The sequence below is a fragment of the Bidens hawaiensis genome, unplaced genomic scaffold (genome assembly GCF_021521415.1).
Source record: "Bidens hawaiensis isolate Kalapana, Puna unplaced genomic scaffold, B.hawaiensis_p1.1 tig00030837_1, whole genome shotgun sequence".
NCBI classification, from domain to species: Eukaryota; Viridiplantae; Streptophyta; class Magnoliopsida; order Asterales; family Asteraceae; genus Bidens; species Bidens hawaiensis.
In genome coordinates, this window is record NW_027495168.1 from 221178 (window position 1) to 239476 (window position 18299).

An 18299-nucleotide genomic window follows, 5' to 3' on the forward strand; every position below is an offset into this window, starting at 1 on the left:
CTGTCCCCTCGTCCCCGTCGGCCGTTCCCCGACCACCACCGCAGCTTTTCCGGCCGTTCTCCAACCTCCTGCCTTCCTCTCCTTCTGTCATCTACTCTTCCTCGAAGCTCGATTGCTCGAATCCTCCCACTTTGAAGGTAAGTTTGCATTCATTTGTTAAATGTTAATTGTTCTTGACTTGTTAATTGTTCTTGATTGCTAACTACTTAATTGTTAGGTTATTTGTTAAATTTAGTTTTAATGGCTTGTGGTCACGAATAATATATTTCAAATCATGGTTGTTGGTGTTGGGTGTTAAAATAGTTGGAAAGATAAGAGTGGTGGTGTTGGTGGATGTTTTTTGTTGAGGTAAGGTTAATTGTGTGAATATGGTTTCTAACCGGCCCGAACCTCAAACGGACCCGGAATTTATTATTGTATTTTTATTATGTAATGAACTTTGCCCGAACCATCTAACCGACCCGAACCTCAAACCGACCCGGAATTTTTTATACCCGATTCTATGAAATTGAACCATCTAAAAGTTGTGCACCACCTGAAAAAAATTCCTGGATCCACCACTGGTTACTCATCATGACTTCTGACTTGTGCTATTCATGGTTTCATACTGTGTTCCATATATAGGTTGTTGTCATTTAATCATTTATTCTTGTATATGTTAGGAGAAAAAATATGGCTCATCATCCAATAATGGAGAAAATCAATTGTAATGGGGGCCGGGGCTTTTCCCTCTCAGCATCTTGCTGATTTTGTTTGTTGTATTTGGTTTTGAATTTTGATAACTGAAAGTTGGTTCTACTGGTAATTAAAAAGAAATATGTAAATTCAAGCACATGGCGTCAGCTATTTCATTATACTTATGGCCTAAATGCATTGCATAAATAACGTGGTATACTGTATTTACCAATTAATGCAATGTCCCCATTTAAATGACCATATAGACATATATTCTTTTGTCCTTTTCTATACGTTGACCACTTGACCTCTTTGAAAATTTGAATAAAAGAAATTAAATAAACTATTTTAAAATTTTAATCTATAAAATGTTCATAGCGGAATCAAATTATTCTACAAACGAGACAAAATGAGAGGATGAGAAACATTTATAGCAAAAAAAAAAAAATCTATTTAAAAATTTATAATTCAAAATATAATAAAAAAACAAAAAAAATAAAATAAAATAAAAAAACACAAAAATTGTTTCCATTGTCTTCCTCGTTTAACCCAATATTGGGAGAAACGATCATTGTGTTTCGTGTTTTTCGTCATTGATTGTGTTTTTTTCATTGACATTGTGTTTTTTTATATTGTGATATATTAGTATTCGACATTGTGTTATATTTTGCGATCTATTGCGTTTTTTTATTTATAATTGTGTCTTTTGTTTATTTTCGTTATTGTGTCTTTTTTCTTAGCATTGGCTTTTTCGTTGTTAATTTTTGAACAGGAATGACGGGAGAAACATTTTAAAATTTTTAATTTATATTTTGAGCTATAATTTTGTTATTAATTATTTTGAATTTTTTAAGGTTTATTTTACCACAAATCTTTTTCACACATTTTATGTTTACGAAGAATCAGTTTATATTTATTTAACATCAACCATACATAATTAATGGATGTCTTCAAATAGATAAAATAATCATCCATTATAATTTCGCATCATCGCAAAATTGAAAAAATAGAAAAAAAAAGGTATGTTAACTTTTTCAATCATTCCAAATCATAATATCTTCATCATCACATCTATAAACAAGATCTAACAACTATAAAAACAACAAATAAAAGTTAAAACAAGAACTACAATTACATACTTTCTTACATGTATTGGAGTTGAAGCAACGTGATTATGGAGAATTCTTGTATTGGAGTTGAAGTAATGTGATTATGGAGAATTCTTGATCTATTTTCTTGAAATGATATGCCAAATTCCTTTTTTAAAGCGTTAATTTTATTTTGAAATTAAAGCTAACTTTGACATGTTTAGGTAACTGTGCGCCTTGCTTATTTTTACCGTCGTTTAGGTTAAAGCCTAGATAATTCATCGATATACCAACAAACAAATACATTCTCACCAGCACCATCCTACATCCCATCGCAAAGTGCAGGCTTAAACACTAGTGCATAAACAACACACAAAAAAAAGTAGGAGACCTTCATGGGACATGACATCAAATCAATAACCAACGACTATGTATCTAATCCGTCCAAAATGCTCGGTCAATTCTGTAGCTGTAGCTTTCCTTAAAATCTTTATTTCTTTTGAACATACATAAATTACAAAAATATGTAATCAAACTAAGAAACAGATACTGAAAACTTCAAGTTGGGTTTGCACAGGTTTAACTACACTTGGTTCCCCAAGAACTTAAAAAAGTTTTACACAACCTATTTTTAATATTGTTGAACCATAAGCCAGATGTTCTTGCCATATGATGAATCATTTCATTCTTTAAATAAAGCATAAACCAAACATTGTTGAGTTTAAAACTTTAGGGCTGATGTTCCTCATAGGCCTTTTAGAAAGTCGATGATTGTTCATAATATACTGATCATGATATCGGGCACTAATCATCACATTCCCCTCTTTTGACACTGCTTGGAAAGTTGTATGTGGCTTTGTGCATTTGGGTAGTTCATGTTTTGGGGAAACATAAATTGCTTTCGCTATGTCCAACTGTAGTTCGGATTCCGTGTCATATAAGTTGGATGAGTTAAATAACATCTGAAATACCTTGAAGCATGACAAATGAAGATGCTTCCATTGATTAGGAAAATCACCATCATCATCTGTAAAAACATGTTTGAGCAACTCATTCCTTTTCATATCTAGCAACCTTTTCACCGTAGAGATTGAATGATCCATGCTTGCATCTGGATTTTGGTTGAAGTGAAGTAACACGAGGTTCGTTGTTCCCTCCTCCTGTTCCTTCTGCTTGAAAGTTATATAATTACTTAATAAGTATTGCATAAAGATAGTTTATGTAAAAACCGAATAATAATTAAACATAGGTATAACAAATTATTGGCCGTTAATTCAACACCATTAAGGTTATAAAATGTTCTGATGGATGACCTGGTAGCTTTGAATATCATTTAGAAGTCGAGTAGTAGCCATTAGTGATTGCGTGATGTTCTCGTATTTTTGGGGCTTGACTTTGTTTTCGGGTATGCTTGGATTCAGGAAACACGAAGACGTGAGGACCAAGATATGTGTAGCAATAGAGATCATGCTGGTTTGCAGGTACTCATCCACTGAAGGTATGTAGCCACTCCTTCCCCATGTAGTTTCCGTTAGCCACGAGTTAAATGTCTCTTTCCACTATCAATTTATAAAGTTAATTAGGCATTTTAAGAGTAAATTACAAATCATATACGACAATCCGAAAAAGGTTTTGTTTCTTTAACATTTCAAAATAATAAACTAACCAAGCTTCTAAAATCTTCGGTTAAGTCGATCTTTCCACGAAGCACCAATGTGTTTGTGATATCTCTCACGAGATCATCCAACACATCGAAGATCACCTTGCTCGGTCCACTTAAACCTTCTCCGTCCCATCTATTATTATTAAATAGAATCGTAAGACACTTAACTTTTGGTAGAAAGCAAATACTATCTATCATAAAACAAAGCCTTAAGGTTGGCTAAGTGCTTGTGAAGGATACCTGTTAATAGCGTCAATCAAGAAATGTAACTCTTCAAGAGAGCCTCTCATATCAAAAAAATCATCTGCGACTGTAATCAATATCGCACTTTTTGCCACGAGCATTCGTATGAGAGAATCATGCGGTAAACAAGTACTAGCTGAAACAGCAAAGTAGCAATACAATGTTTTTTCTCGACCGAATCCCATTTCACTAAGCCCCCATTTCTTGGACCACCTATACATTATATGAAATCAGATTAACGCATACATGAGGGGAATGCTTAATGATAAATTAGTTCAAATGTGTACCTTTTCAGTTCCTCTAGTTCGTTTCGATAAATTAGTTGCTTGAACTTGTAATTTTGTAAAGCAAGTTGCATTAACTCCATATTATGAACACATGATAATCTATAAAAAGAGGCCTTCCCAATCCACAGTGGGCCTTCTTTGTTTTGTTCGATCCACATCCTATGGTCAAGATGGTCAAGCCTTGCGGTCCACGGTGTGTTTAGCTCTTCAAAGATCTACAAGATCATTAAATGATAAAAATAATAGTGAGGTCATGTCAGAGAACCTCTAGAGCAATAATAAATTTTCACATGGACCTTGACTATGCAATGGTTTTTCATTTTTTCAAAATGTTTCAAAAATGTTTCATCATGTTTTGTTAATTATAAAAATGGGTTATACACAACATTTCTAAGATTTCTATTAATTTAAGTTGTTTTACAATAACCTTAACTGTAATTTTTGTTTAATGGCTACTCACACACTCACTACCTAATATAATGTACTACTAACTTGCACATTTATTGACAACCATGTAATCCAAACCCATAATCTTTGAAAAACAAAGCATTCTCCAACTACTTGATACGGCTTATAAGTCAAACACACTTTTATCTTCAGCTATATATATTTCTACACCCATACAAATGATCAATCCATTCATTACTTATTAAATGTTCTAAAATTTATTGAAATGTTCTCTAGATTTTGTGGTTTCTAAATGAAAAACACACACACACACACACATAAATATATATATATATAGAGAGAGAGAGAGAGAGAGAGAGTGATGGACAGTTTGCATATATACCATTTGCAATAAATTGGGGAATATGACAAAATTATCATCTACATTTTTCATGGTCGAGATTTTCTGAAGCAATTTTCTTGAAAACGATCTTGCGTCGTGTACATCATTTTCTTCGTAGAAGAAAAGATCTGTAGCTTTAAATACATTATACAACACGCTTGAAAATTGCGCATAGTTGTGCTCCAGGTGACGCAAGATTTCATTATCATGGAGGAACCAACAAAAGGTACCTTCAATAAATAAGGTAGGTAAATGTATTAAATGTCAAAATGTTTCTTTGTAGACTGCTCTATAGACTATAGTAATGTAAATATTCTTACTTGGGCTTATATTATACCCATGTGTCCGGAAAAGTCGAAAAGCTAACGAGTCCTTGAATAACTTTTCAGCTATAAAGCGGTTATCTTCCGGTGAATATTCCTTGACCAAATAGCTCCTGAAACATTATATTTTGATGTCATAACGTCTCATATTAATTGTCCTATATATATTTGTTTGATTCTTTGATATAAATGATATTCACCTGTATACTTTTCTCAGGATGTGATCAATCTCATCCGAAAAATACTCCGATAAGCCTAGCCTTTGCACTTGATCAACCATGCTGAGTTCGACCAGTTCTTGATCAATCGGGTACTTTTGTGGAACTGGTAATTAAGTGGTCATGACATTATATGAGTAACAGTAACACGTCATGCGGAAATTTAAGTTAAAAACAAGCTAGGTTATGATTATCTTGTCAATTATTAGTTATTACCTCCATTTGGACACTTTTCAACAAGTGACATGAGATATTTAAGGCACTTTGGGTTTCTAGTTGATATGTAAGCTTGTGCTGTAGCTGAGGGTGATTGGAAAAGTGAGCCATCTTCACTTAAATGCTTTATTATGGTTTCTTGATCAACATCATATTTTGCTGACTGAAATGTCTCTAAGTAAGCTAGCAGTGGAAAGTTTTTCCATTTATCAACAATGTCTTCCCTGCAATAAAATTCAAGTTATTCACAATTTTGTCACACTTGAAGTTAAAAAAAAAACTGTCATTATTTTATATATGGAACAAAATTTAAATGCATATTAAGACAAATAGACCTGATTGAAATAGTAACGGTATGCTTACTTGCAAAGAATTTGTTGTCTTTGGTTGGATATTTCAGCAATCATGGACTTTGTGTAATCACAGATGTTAAGCTCTATGCCTGATGATTCCGCAAGCTCAATAGTTGCTGGGAAAACAATAGAGAACCATCGAGGAAGACGATGACGTTGATCATGAAGCATATCCACCATATTTGCATTAATAAATTTTAAGCCTACATATATAACATGCTTTAGAATTATTTTCGTGGAACAAAATTTAGAAACATATTTGGGTCGTTAAGAGGGATGCGCAAGAATGTTTTTGATTCGGCTAAATATTTCTATCCTTTTTTTTTTGAAGTTATTGTACTTCTAGGCATGCCCGTTACCCCTCCAAGAGAACTTAGCAAGTTTTCTTGGGTGGGAAACGAAGTCCATTGAGTGTGGTAAAAAACCGTAAGTGAACTTCAATACAAGTCGTCAGAACTTGCATGAGTTCGCTTGCACCAGGTAGCGAACTACCTAGAACAAAAAACTTTCATAAAACGGCTAAAAGTAATTAGTTGAATCTTTAACTAAGCTAGTTGATTTTTTGAATTTAAATTTGTAGTATACACAATCCGTTCATTTTAATATATATGTTAGGATCAATGCACCAATACTTTTTTCTATGTTCGTTGCACCGACTCCCCACTTTCGGAGCACAACCATGGAAGCAATAGTAGGAGGAAGAACATCAATGGTGGGAAGATCACCATTACCGGATTCCCCCCAGTAACCTTCTTCCTTTTGGTTATCGACTAACCATTCGAGGCAGCCACGAAACAAGGGGTTATTATGTTCCACAGGGTGAGGTATCATTGCTAACCATGCAGTGTCATAAGCAGATGGTGAAACAAATAATTGATGATTCTCAGATTTTACTTTTGAAAACAGGTTTTTCTTTAGTTTAGTGACCAAAGCATGGATAGAGGCTAGAGAAGGTTCCATTGAAAGCCACAAATAGAAAGAATATATATTTAAGTGGAAATGTTTTAAGGTGTCTTTTGTGGTGAACAAAAAGGGTTATGTACGGACGTTATATATAGGCCAGTTTATTTACCAATAGTCAATATTCAATTTTTATACGGTTCTACATGTGCATACTTCACGTGTTCACAGGACAATTTCATTCATGTGGCCCCTACTCATGCCCAACATTCTTCATTACAAATATGACCTTTCATGCGTGTGGCCCCTTCTAACTCGTGCTCCACATTTTTAATATATATATGACCCAAGGTATTTAAAGCGACGACCATGTAACGTTTTCTCTACGGTGGGTGTTTGAGAAAAATATATGCTCAAGTTGTTGGACTAATCAAGTTTGTTCACATGTAAAATCTGAGTACAGTCATGAAGATTCAAGTGTCCTATATAAGCAAAGAAAAATGCCCTTAGGCCTAAACGAAGTATATAAATTAATAATTTTTAAAAGACAATTAACATTATTGTAATAAAGTTAGCAAGATTATAGTATTAGAATACCGTAATAACTAACCTATAATTCGTGAAGTTTGACATGTTCTTCCGCCTCTTTTAGTTCTACTTCCACAAGCTCTTGTTCTATAACATGTTCTTGCTCTAAAGTGTCTTCTAATTCTACTTCTACATGGTCTGCTCTTCAACAAGCGTTTGAACATTCTAAATTGTGAAATTCGTGTCCTTTGGGTTCGATACTTTGTTCGTGTCTAAGCTGTACTGCGTCACGATAGGGTGGAAATGCAGTTTAAGTAGTAATATTTTGTTAGAAAATTTTGAACAAAATAATGATTATTAGTATTTATTACTAATAAATTAATTATTAACATGTTCAAAGAGTAAAGATGAATGCCATATCGATCCTCTAAAATGTGTGTTTAAGAATTGAACATTGGTGGAAGTGGAAAATGAATTTGTCCCACATTGATAGAATGATAAACTGGTGAGTGTCTTATAAAGAGGAGGGGTCACCACTACAGAAAAAGTTCATATTAAAACGGCTAAATGAGGTTTACACAATGGTTTCAAAACGTACCGTTTTAAATGTCGCGTTGCAAAATGCATTTAAAACGGTTTAGAAACCGTTGTAAAATGGTACACAAAAAAACAAATTGTATTAAAAAACAACGCGTCAATACCAAAAAAAGCGTTGCAAAATGCATTTAAAACGGTTTAGAAACCGTTGTAAAATGGTACACAAAAAAAACAAATTGTATTAAAAAACAACGCGTCAATACCACAAAAAGCGCCTCTTTATAGTAAAAATATTGAAAAGACTGTTGTTGATATTTAAAAACAACGCTTATTTGATTATATAAAAAACAACTCTTCTAAACATTTGGCTTTTTTTAAGAAAAAAATTATTTTTGTAGTAACCAACACATTGTAGTAACCAAAAGCTCAAAATCCAATTTTGTGGCGGGAGGCTATAAAACTTAGGGTATGTTTGATTGGAAGTAATGGAATGAAAAGAGAATGTAATGAGAGAAAGAATGGAATGAACAAGGAAACGAAATGGATCATTATCATTCTTTTGTCATGTTTGGTTAACCTATATGAATAAAACGAATAATTACTTCATGTTGTTTGGTATCCAAAAAAATTGTAGGAATGAAATAAAAATAATAAAAATATTCATATCTCAAAATATATTTTTTGTTACAAAAAAAACAAAAACTGAAATGGCGACGGTGGTGGTGGTAGCTCTGGTGACGAAAAATGATGGTGGTGGCGGTTAGGCGGGGTGGTTGTGGTGGCGGCGGTAATAGCATTGGTAGTGATGGCGATGGTAGGGTGGCGGCGACGATGGTGGTGTTCAGGCAGCGACAAAGGTGGTGGCGGTTATGGGCAGGTGGCGGTGGTAGCGCTAATGGTAAGGTGGTGGTGGGGGTGGTGACGGAGGTGGTGGCGACGGTGACGGTCAGGTGGTGGTGGTGGTGGCAATGGTAGTAGTGGTGGTTGTTAGGTGGTGTTGAGAAAGTAGGGTTAGAAAGGAATGTAATGAAAAAAAAGAAGGGGTGGGAATGAATGGTTTTAATGGAATGAGATTCCATGTGTAATGGATGATTCCATTCAATTGAGTAACCAAACACTACTTTCTTCATTCCCACGTAATGAATCATTCCATTCACCATGTCATTCATGCATACCAAACGTTACCTTATATTTGTATCTTTGTTTAAATAAACAGAACATGTGGCTAAAAGCCAAACTCCATGTGTATATATATTTTGTTTAATAACATTTCTAATTAGGCTATGTGTAGTGGAGAGGCTACAAAATGGGACAACTTGCGACATGTGATGTCTAATTAGCAAATGATCGATTTTTGTTTTAAGAGTGTTATGATTTTGTATCCCTTATATCACACACACAAACTATTATAATAATAAAAAAACAACAAACCATTGCTGGCGACAAAAACTAGTCACCCCCACCCTTGTCTCCCCTCTTGTCGCCGCGGGGGTGGGGGGGGGTGGGGGGAGGGGGGTTGTCACCCAAAATTGTAGCTCGCTATGCATAGCCTAAGAAACTACTAATTTATGTCAGTTCTTTTGAGAGCATTGTCATCCCACCTCATATCTTCAAACAAAAAATTACACTAAAACTAACTATATTTTATCTCTCTATTTCAATTAAATAATACTCTTTTATGTCTTTATCATTATCTTTTTTCTTTCCATCACTCATAACCACTTTCAAAAAATACTAAAAAATTATCAAGGAAAATTGGTTTTAAATACTCCCATCTATAATGTGTTGGCAAATAACAGGCCCAAATTTACACTTGGCTGGTGATGGTCCAAACTAAAGAGGTATTTGTTTTTAACAGTCCGCGACTAACGGATTCATAACTCCGTTAGTGTGATGCTGAGTTGGCCCTCCTAGCTTAAAAAACCATCTGACATGGAACGCTTACGTGGCTGTGAACTCTTTATAAACATCAGGCAACATAATTGAACAAAATCATAACCCAAAATCACCCAATTGAGCAACTGAAAAACCCTAAAATCACCCAATTGAGCAACTGAAGAATCCAAGCTGTTATACCCTTTCCTACAAACAATCTCCGGCGCAGTGTACGTCGGAGTCCCACACGCCGTGTATAAAAGCCCATCTTTACACGACTCAGGCAACGCCGACAGTCCGAAATCGGATATCTCCAAATTACTATTCTCATCCATGAGCAAATTTTGTGGCTTCAAATCTCGGTGAGCTACGCCGTTCTGGTGACAAAAATGCAGCGTCGATACAATCTGTTGAAAAAACCGTCGTGCCATGACTTCCTTCATCCGTCCGCAGCGTGCGAGCTGCGTGAACAGCTCACAGCCAACGGCAAGCTCCATAACCAGATAAATTTTCGTTTTTGTTGCTAACACCTCGTGTAGTTTGAGTATGTTGAGGTGATTCAGCCACTTCATAGCGGCCACTTCACGGACTAAACGTGGCTCCATTGACGGATCTGCAATGGACGGTTTTTCAATAACTTTAACGGCAAAGGATGAGTCGTCGATGAGTGAATGGCCACTCAATTGGGTGATTTTAGGGTTCTTCAGTTGCTCATTGGGTGATTTTAGGGTTATGATTTTGTTCAATTATGTCACCTGATGTTTATAAAGAGTTCACAGCCACATAAGCTTTCCATGTCAGATGGTTTTAACAGCTAGGATGGCCAACTCAGCATTATACTAACGGAGTTATGAATCTGTTAGTCGCGGACTGTTAAAAACAAATACCTCTTTAGTTTGGACCATCACCAGCCAAGTGTAAAGTTGGGCCTGTTATTTGCCAACGCATCATAGTTGGGAGTATTTAAAACCAATTTTCCAATTATAAAAGGTGAACAATAGTTTTTCAAATATACAGAAAAATCATTGCATTTTTTCTAAATTATGAAAACTCTTCATTCACATTTTAAATCACTTTCTAAATAAAATAGGGTAGAATGTTATGAGCATTTGTATCTGGTTTCAAAAACAAATAATAATAATAATAATAATAATAATCACAATATTAACTATAACTATAATTATAATTATAGTTATAATAATTATAATAATAAAGCATTTATAAACTTACATAAGCCCAATGAACCAGCCCAACAAGTGAATTGATCGCCGTTAAAACGTGATGTACATATATGCGCCAGTGTTGTAAAAATCGCAAGTCGTAGTCGAGCGGTGGGGTTATGACTAGCGATTAGTCGGGATTAATCGAGATTAAACTCGACTAATTTGTTCAGACTTTAAATTATAATTTTAAGTTTTATAAATACACACATTTTATATGTAATTTTTAGTTTTATACATACACAAACACATTTAGATCGGAAATTGGCTAGAATCTCGTTGGAAATCACTGATTTTTGCTAGAATCTCGTCGGAAACCAATCATTTTGATCAGAATCTTACTGGAAACCGCTGTATTTTGGCCCGATTTGTCCATTGACCGATTTATTGGCCGATTATTAATCAATAAAAGAGAAACCAACGATTAGTCAGCGTCTATTCGAGATTTTTGCAACACTATATTGGACGAGGATGATGGATATTTAAAGTATTTCCCTTTTACACCTAGAGATATTATTAAACTACAAACCAGCCCCTAAACTTTAAACTTCAAAATATTTACATTTAAACTTAAACACCATTTCGTTACTAAGTAATCATCGATCAAAGCATATTACTTTAAATAATTTAATGATAAAAGATAACTCAGACCACACCAAAAATTCAAAACAGGTCGGGTTTCGGTTTCGAAAATTGATAGAATCTCACATTTTCTTTTAACATGTTCAATATATGCTTTGGATCTCATTTACTTGGTCGGTATGGTAGACGTCTACAGATTAATGTGTTATTTTCTAAAATCATATTATTCCTATTGTGTTTACCATAAAGGCTATTATGATCGTGCTCTACGATACAAACAAGGTTGTTGTTAACTTGATGTTGCTGGCCAGTGGCTTTACGATCGTCTATGGCGGCGGTGGACAACCAATTTATTGGGAGACAAAGACAAACATAAGAGGTGTGTTATTTGGACTGGGTTTTTCGCTTTTTGGACCATCTATGGCGGCGGCGAACGATGATTGTTAGTCGTTGGCTCTAGCTCCTCATATTATGATAATTTACCAAATTGGTGATGTGAGGGTTTTTCTCGTTATACGACTTGAACGTATGGATTCATGATTTGCACTTTTACGGTCATTTATGGTGGCGATGATGATTGAGGATTTGAGGTCTTTTGTTGTTGTTGTTGTGCTGTTTTGTCGTCCTCTTGCTGTAAGAGCTTAGCGTAACCATATGATATTATTGTTCACTTTGACCGATATAAAACGCGTCATGGTATGTAGGTATCCACCTCTTTATAAATAATGGTTCGTTCTCCTCCCGAACCGATGTGAGATATTACAACACCCCCCCCCCCTCTTAAGGAGCCCATCGTCTTCGCTAGCTGGCAGTCCAGTTCGGCCCTTAGCTGTGATACCATCTATAACAACCCAGCGTAATCGCATCATGATTATGTCCTCTTTGACAGGGGCGTACCACCATCGCCTCACGGATTTAACACATCATGGTAGGAAAGGTATCCATCTCTTTATAAAGAAGGTTTCTTTCTCCTCCCAATCGATGTGGAATATTACACTTGCAGGCCGTTTATGAGGTCTCTCTCCTGTTAACCCCTCTCGCTCGGTAACGACCTTCTATAGGGTTCTAAATCCTGGTAGGTTGGTTTCAAATGTTCTATTTTCATATGTTTATGATGATTGTGTCTAGAATGTTTGCTAATTTGGTATTATGTTTTGAAAGAACTGGTTATAGTTTTTTTTTCAAATTATTTACATAGAATGATGGCTGGTTGCTTGAAAACAATGGTCATGTATAACGTTTTATAGTAAATTATATAAAACTTCGATTTGGGTTAAAAAAAATTAATATAACGTCATGTATTGAACTCTCATAATCTTCTTACTTGGTTTTACTTTTATATGGGAATAGCAACTCACTTATTAGTGCTTTGGAACATTTTCTCCACATATTTGATACTGAAATCTCTTAAATTAATTTTCTACAAAAATTATATAGGTTCCATTGGGACTTTTAGTTTCATGCATTTGAAAGAACTTTATATGATGGTAATTAAAGCGGGTACCATTATTTGGCAGATTTGTAGTAAAATGGTTGTCACAAGACCATTGAATTGGCTCTATTGATTCAAACAAAATTATTTTGAACTTCTGATCCTTAAGCTGGCGTGGAAATTTGGTTGTCGATTTGAAAGGAACACCACGTGAGTACAAATATGATGACAATCGTTTATGGTTACGAAGATGTACGCCTTTATGTTGCCGCCATAATACATACGTGAGGCTATTGTGATTCCACCTCTTGTTATCGGTTTATGGCTATGATGATGCTTGCCTTTTGGCGTGGAAACTTATGTTTCAGTCATAATGTAGACCTAAGCATATTGTGATTCCATATATTGAGATCGGTTTGTCGCTATGATGCTTCAGTTTTTGGCCTGGTGGCCATGAGCACCAATAGCCTTGGATAAATAGTTGAGAGTGGAATGTTTTTCTTTTGTTTGTGTCTTCTTTATATTTAGTCTATGTTGTTAGTTTGTTGGTTGCATATTCTGTATATGGTATGATGACGCTCTGCTATCTTGTATGGCGACTTATGTTGGAGCAATAACGGAGATATGAGTCTCAAGAATTTTAATTTATATATCGATTTTTTTATAGTTTGGTTATACATTTCTTCTTTTCATTTGCGTTTTGAGTAGCTTTAACCTTTTTAGATGTGTATGGGTTTGTTTATCTTTGTCACAGACTCATCACAACACGCGGGTGCACCGTCCAAATTTCTAGATACTAACCCATTGCAACACGTGGGGAGGGGAAGAGGGGGGGGGGGGGGTTTCAAAATACTAATATTTCAAAAAAAAGGTTTGATAAGAATGTGTGTTGCGCTTGACAAGGGATAATTTATAACCATTTAATTTCATATACTTTGCTAGTTGGTATTATTTAATTTTATAGTGTGACTTGTAAAGTCAGGCACAAGACTATCATCATTCATTCAACATTTATGTCCTACATTCCAAAAAAAACGTGGTAGTACTATTTAATGTATTGTCTAGTTTTTCCTCATTTTTTTTGAAAAATAATGTATTGTCCAGTTAAAAGGACATTATATACATTATGCATAAGGTTGAAATACAAAAGGTTATAAAAATGGAAAGTGTAAATATTTGAATTATATTAATTTAAGAGAAAAAAAATGATAAAAGGGTAAACATGATATAGCCCACATTTGTTGATATTCTATTTTCACATACAAACATTTGTTAATTCTCATATTATTTTAAAACGTGTATAAGTTTTTCATACGACAATTTTTTTTTAAAAAAAATCACCATGCTAACAAGCGTGTTTTATCCTTAATATGAGTATCATATTGTCTTATAAAAAATAGTTTTCATACATTGTGTTTTTCAATTTGGTTTTCTATACATTATGTAATAGGTCTTCTTATTGTGTTTTTCAATTGATAATCATATTAAAGATTAAATTAAAACAAAAATTACGTCATTGCATATTATTGTTCGTCATTATGCCATTATGTTCATCATTTTTTTGTTGGTCATTGTGTCTTTCTAGTAATCAATGTGTTTTTTGTGTATTACGTTCACTATCTTTTGTTCGGGATTGACATACAGAATTCACTTATTTTGATATGGATTTTCGTTCATTGCGTGTTACGTGCAGGTCATTGTGTAATATGTATTTTACGTTGTGTTTTATGTTTCAATTCATTGTGTAATATGTATTCACCATTGTACTTTATGTTTCAGCCGTAGGGGTGTTATTCGGGTTTGAGAAATTTATTTCGAGTACTCATACTCGACCGTATTATCTCCCGGGTTACTCGGGTTCGAGTTTTATAAGTACGGGTTAATCAGGTTTCAAGTATTTGACCTAAAAACCTAAATAATATACATATGTCAAAATTCAAGCAAATATATCATCTTCAAAATTTAATTTACATAAGCAAATAACAAACAAAATCATCTAAAATACACAATCCTATAGCAAGCCACATTAACCCTCATCAAAGATGAAATGTTTTTCTTATCAAAGATACTTATAGGGTTATAGTTGTAGCATCACACACATTTCCTTTTCTATATATAAGGTAAATTAAGCAATATTTATATATTTTAATTCTAAAACATGCTATATAACAAAACTAGCATCTAGGATGATGTAATGAAAATTTGCTTCATGAACCACGTGATATTTAAAAACTAACATGTTTTCTTGTTTTTTTTTTCACATTTTCCATGTAATAATTGAATAGGCTGAGATAGTAGATATAACAATTGAATAGAAAACTTAGTCAAACGGGTTATTTGGGTTTTTCGGGTTACCTCAAACCCATTAAAAAAGTACTCAGTACTCGAATCGTATTAGTTTGGGTTGTACCCGGGTTTGTTAGATTCGGGTTCGGGTTTCATGAGTACGCATACTTTCAAGTTCAAGTTAATAATTATTCGGGTCAGATTTCGGGTTACGGATAAAATGACAGCCCTAGTTTCATGAGGTTATTGTGGGCATACCCTTTACTTAGTCATGCTAGACACAAATATTACATGGCTTTTATTGATGTCTTAACTCAATGTACATGAGTTTATCCATAAAAATTTAAATATGAGGTTTCGCTAAAGTTTTTCAAACTACTTTTGTTTAGTGATGAATGCGAGAATCTTGTACATTTATTTAGGGTCCAATTCGTGAATGTCGAAGTGTAAGCAAATTATGTGTGCAGACATGCAAGGTTATGTATAGTGTATAAAAGAAAGATGTTTTAATGAAAGTTTTTATGCGACTAATTAATAGTTTAATGGGAATATCTCATACAATAGTAACCAAGTTTCAAAAGTGTTCTAATTAAGTCACTCATGAATATTTTTCCCAAATCGGGTCACTAAATCTTCAAATAGAATCTCACGGATTTTTTTGTGCGTCAAGAAAGAAATGGAGGATAAGATGTGGGGTTCGGAATTTGCAATATATATGTAGTTAAATTTAGAAAATTTTAAAAAACGTTAATTATATTAAAATTCAAAAACAAAAAATAAAATTCACGTCGCCACTCAACGTCAACATAAAAAAAAGATAAAAAGATTTTCTATGTGAAACAAAAAAGAAAAAGGCTAACAAAAATGTTAAAACCTTTAATATGAAAGTTGATTAGTTGAGTGACTTAATCGGAACACTTTTAAAATTGAGTGACTTAATTGAAACACTTTTAAAATTTGGTTACTGTTTTATTAAATTGCCCCTAGTTTAATCTATCAACAATCTGTCATGCAGATTTACCCATGGGATGGGAGTATGATTAGTCTGTGACAATAGCTACTTGAAACTGGTGGACTAGTTTTTATGGTAGTAGGGCAATGCCTTTGTGGCATTGTAGCAATTGCAATTGTGTAGAGAGGGACATCGGTCTCTTGGAAGATGGGTGTGTCACAACGTCTATTTAAACATTTAATTTTGGCTTGGTTATCCATACATCTTTTGACTTATTTACATACCCTTGGAAACCATATGATCGTATGGCTCTTATACGATCGTATAAGACTGCAAGTTTTGTCAGGAACATTCCATACGATCGTATAGCTTTTTTTTTTTTTTAATAATCTGCAACTTTTGTGAGTTTTTTAAACAAGCAACTATACGACCTCTTTTTTAGAACGTGTGAGTTTTGAGAAAGGGTATAGCTTTGGGTAGATGCATGTGTTAACTACCCCGTTTATTATTCGGAACTTTGGGTATAACTTTTTTAAGAAATTATAACTTTAAAAAGCTTAAACTTTTATAATGTATAACTAGTAAACAACCTCTTGTTTGTTCGGCACAAGACCCGTATATTTAGAGGAAAAAACATGTAGCATAATTTTAGTTTTTGTTTTTTTGTATATGGTCGATATGTCATGGAAAGTAGTGAATTCAATTAACTACAAATAAAATATAACAAAATAAACCCTTTACTTTATTAATAGTTCACTATTAACCTTCACAACGATCCTACATCCTTCTATGATCTATTACCCTTCTCTGAACAATTTCATAATTCATCCCTTCTGAAATTGCTTTTAAAAATTTCGCAAACTCAATTGTGGTTTTAAAAAACTGAAATTGCTTTTGAAAAAATCAAAATAATTTGAAGTTTCTGTCTAAAAAAAATGTAAGAGCTTTAAGAACTTCTTACAACTGATAAACGTCTTTATTTAGTTAATTTATATATTTAATATTATTTAAGAGTGTAATTTTATTTATTATATATACATTTGTGACCCGGCCAGCTTGATATGAAAAGTTCGAGTCAAGCTCAAACTCGCCTACTATATGTGTGTGTGTGCGCGCGTTCGTATGTATGCCAACCCATTAGTGTCTTTATACTAGTAGAGTGCCCGCGCGATGCGGCGGCGAACAATAGTTAAAGGTTGTTAACGAGCTAATATAATCCAAACCAGGGCTAGCTCGAACCGGACTCGAACTTCATTCCGAGCTGAATTGGCTAGGCTTCAAATTAAACTTGAGATGGTATGCTTGACTGTCAGTGTATGATTTGTTGTCCACAACTGATCGAATAAGTTAAGGGTAGTTTAATCTTTATGTTTAATGTAATATGGCTCATTCGCTAGGTATGTTTAGCGAATGATGTCCATTCATTTTAGATTAAGCTCATTCGCTAAGAGATTTAGCAAATAAAGGCTCATACGTTAATGTAATGTCCATTCGTTGAGGATGTTTAACGAATGGGAGGTCATTCTCTATGGGAAACCTTATTCGTTAGGTGTGTCTAACGAATGAGAGACCTCATTCATTAGTGATGATTAACGAATGAGGGTAGCTTATAAATAGGCATTTCCTAATGAATATACGTAGATATCTATGCCATATTTATTCTCCGTGTAACGTTACCATGCCGAATTCTCTATAGGCTTAACTTATGTAATGTATGAACAACAACGTATATCAATAAAGATTGTTAACTTAATCGTCTCGTGTACGTATTATGTTATGCGATTAGATCTTGCAAGAGGACCATACGTTTTCTCATTGACTCAATTTGGCTCAACTTTACAATTTATTATCATAAATATCACACATGTAACTTAATCATATCGATGGATTAATTCTAAGACTTTACTTAACCAAAAAGTTGAGTAAGTCAGTTGCTTGTTATAAGGACTGAACTTGTGTTTATAGAATATATAGTCTCTCCCATATTGTTTATCCATTCATATGGACAGAGAAACAATAATAGATGTTTAACGTTAAACAAAAAGATAAATTATTTATAAGATTTCTATTGTGTTTTAACACTTGTATTTACTTAAACTATTGAACTTTATATGCATTTATATTTTTCTCT

At 33.9% G+C, this 18299-nt stretch overlaps 1 protein-coding gene across 1 annotated transcript; it reads right to left on the bottom strand.

The window, feature by feature from the left end:
- Nucleotides 1-2233: 2233 nt before the first annotated feature.
- Nucleotides 2234-6856, bottom strand: LOC143581233 (S-linalool synthase-like). Its single transcript, XM_077064058.1, has 11 exons — nucleotides 6489-6856; nucleotides 5867-6059; nucleotides 5504-5727; nucleotides 5270-5393; nucleotides 5067-5182; nucleotides 4747-4976; nucleotides 3957-4171; nucleotides 3667-3882; nucleotides 3430-3559; nucleotides 3077-3322; nucleotides 2234-2932 (listed from the first exon to the last, which is right to left on the bottom strand). Exons 1-11 carry the CDS (start codon nucleotides 6814-6816, stop codon nucleotides 2453-2455), a joined length of 2502 nt encoding a protein of 833 aa, XP_076920173.1. The 5' UTR covers nucleotides 6817-6856; the 3' UTR covers nucleotides 2234-2452.
- Nucleotides 6857-18299: the final 11443 nt, after the last annotated feature.

Bases quoted from the DNA above. Each gene is read 5' to 3' on its own strand.
- LOC143581233 (XM_077064058.1), bottom strand. From the start codon at position 6,816: ATGGAACCTTCTCTAGCCTCTATCCATGCTTTGGTCACTAAACTAAAG. The intron at 5,183-5,269 runs GTGAATATCATT...ATAATGTTTCAG, and splicing joins ATCCTGAGAAAAGTATACAG to GAGCTATTTGGTCAAGGAAT. The intron at 2,933-3,076 runs GTCATCCATCAG...ACTTTCAAGCAG, and splicing joins ATGATATTCAAAGCTACCAG to AAGGAACAGGAGGAGGGAAC.